At 34.2% G+C, this 1,458-nt stretch overlaps 1 protein-coding gene across 1 annotated transcript in view; it reads right to left on the bottom strand.

Moving 5' to 3' along the window:
- The window catches only part of LOC100631579 (protein FAN-like), a 14,410-nt gene extending 13,792 nt beyond the window's left edge, over nt 1-618 (bottom strand). Inside the window, exons 1-4 of the mRNA XM_011407425.2 lie at nt 595-618; nt 477-545; nt 376-420; nt 53-85 (exon numbers count right to left, since the gene is read on the bottom strand). Coding sequence (XP_011405727.1) covers nt 53-85; nt 376-420; nt 477-545; nt 595-618 — 171 coding nt within the window. The remainder of the gene's footprint in view (nt 1-52; nt 86-375; nt 421-476; nt 546-594) is intronic.
- Nucleotides 619-1,458: the final 840 nt, after the last annotated feature.

The raw sequence follows: 1,458 nt of genomic DNA on the forward strand, positions 1-1,458 counted from the left end.
CTAGTATAATTTCCTCATAAAGGTTCTCTAACCAGCTGGTGTTAAAGGATACCTCATTCTGTCTGCTCTGGACAATATTCTCAATCTATTGATAGAGACAGACAAAGGAATAATGGTGTTTATGATGTACGTAATGTATACGTATTCTTCAAGGATTAATGTACAGTTAAACAGTTGATCGTTCAATGGGCTACAGTACACTGTACATGTACATGTACATGTACATGTACATGTAATATTTAAATTGTACAATAGTTGTATTTCAATATTTCAGGATAGCATTGTATATTAATTAATGTATAAAAAAGCAACATACATGTACATACAAGTACGTGTACATGTAATTAATTTATTTATAATTAAATATTAATTTACCAGTAAATTTTGGTCTTTCTTTCCAAGCTTGACTGCTCTCTCCAACTACACAAAACATTATCAATAAAATGACCACACCCACTGCCCCACCCACCACTCACTGTCACAATCTTAGCCAGCACAGCATCAATGTTACCATAATTTAACGAAAAAACTAATCGCCTTTCCTTCTAAAGGAGGTGTGGTTTTAATAATTAGTTAATTAATGGCTCCGCCTACTTTAACGAAACTGAAAGGTGCCATGATGTTTCGCTCTAACATTTCAGTTGATTGAGTAGCGACCAGAAGGAACGAGTTATCAGAAATACTGAGAGAAGAGGAGGAGGAGGAGGAGGAGGTAAGGGGAAAAGGAAAAGAGAGAGAATGTTAATACAGTATATGTACATGTAACTGATTGATAATACACTTAATGTACCGTATAGCTGGTTTATTTCGTGGCCTCAAATTTTTGCTGCTTAAATTTTCATTAGAATTAATTTTAGTGCCTTGCTAAATTTTTTTTAATATTTAATTGGTTTTAATAAAATTTAGTGGAATTAATTTTAGTGGATTTGAGCCTGCACGAAAATTAATTCCACACAAAATAAACCAGCTATACGGTATTAGATAATAATTGTATAGAAATTATCAGTAAAAATGGCTGTAACTCGAAAAATTGAAGTCGAAATCAACTCAAACTTTCTACACAGTATAAAGACGAAAGTATGAGCAAAGGGTGAGGGAAGTAGAGCATTCCTCCTTCACTCCCCTTATTTTCTCCACCTCGGGCGGCTGTAGCCCCCTCACCACCTCCTTCCTCAAGAGACTCTCTCTCCTCTACACTGACAAATTTAACAGACCCTACCACTCAACAATGAATTTCATTCGCTGCCAATATTCATTCACTATCCTTCGGTCTGCAATTCGCTGTATAAGGGGTACCCGGCATCGTGGCAAAGTAGTTGACTATTCAGATTTTGACAGAGCGGCCTCTGATGCCCACATTGGTATTTCTTAGATTTATTCCTTTTTTAAATTTTTATTCTATTATTATTATTATCATTATCATTATTATTATCAATATTATTATTATTATTATTATTA

Source organism: Amphimedon queenslandica, unplaced genomic scaffold, assembly GCF_000090795.2.
Source record: "Amphimedon queenslandica unplaced genomic scaffold, v1.1 AMPQUscaffold_13232, whole genome shotgun sequence".
NCBI classification, from domain to species: domain Eukaryota; kingdom Metazoa; phylum Porifera; class Demospongiae; order Haplosclerida; family Niphatidae; genus Amphimedon; species Amphimedon queenslandica.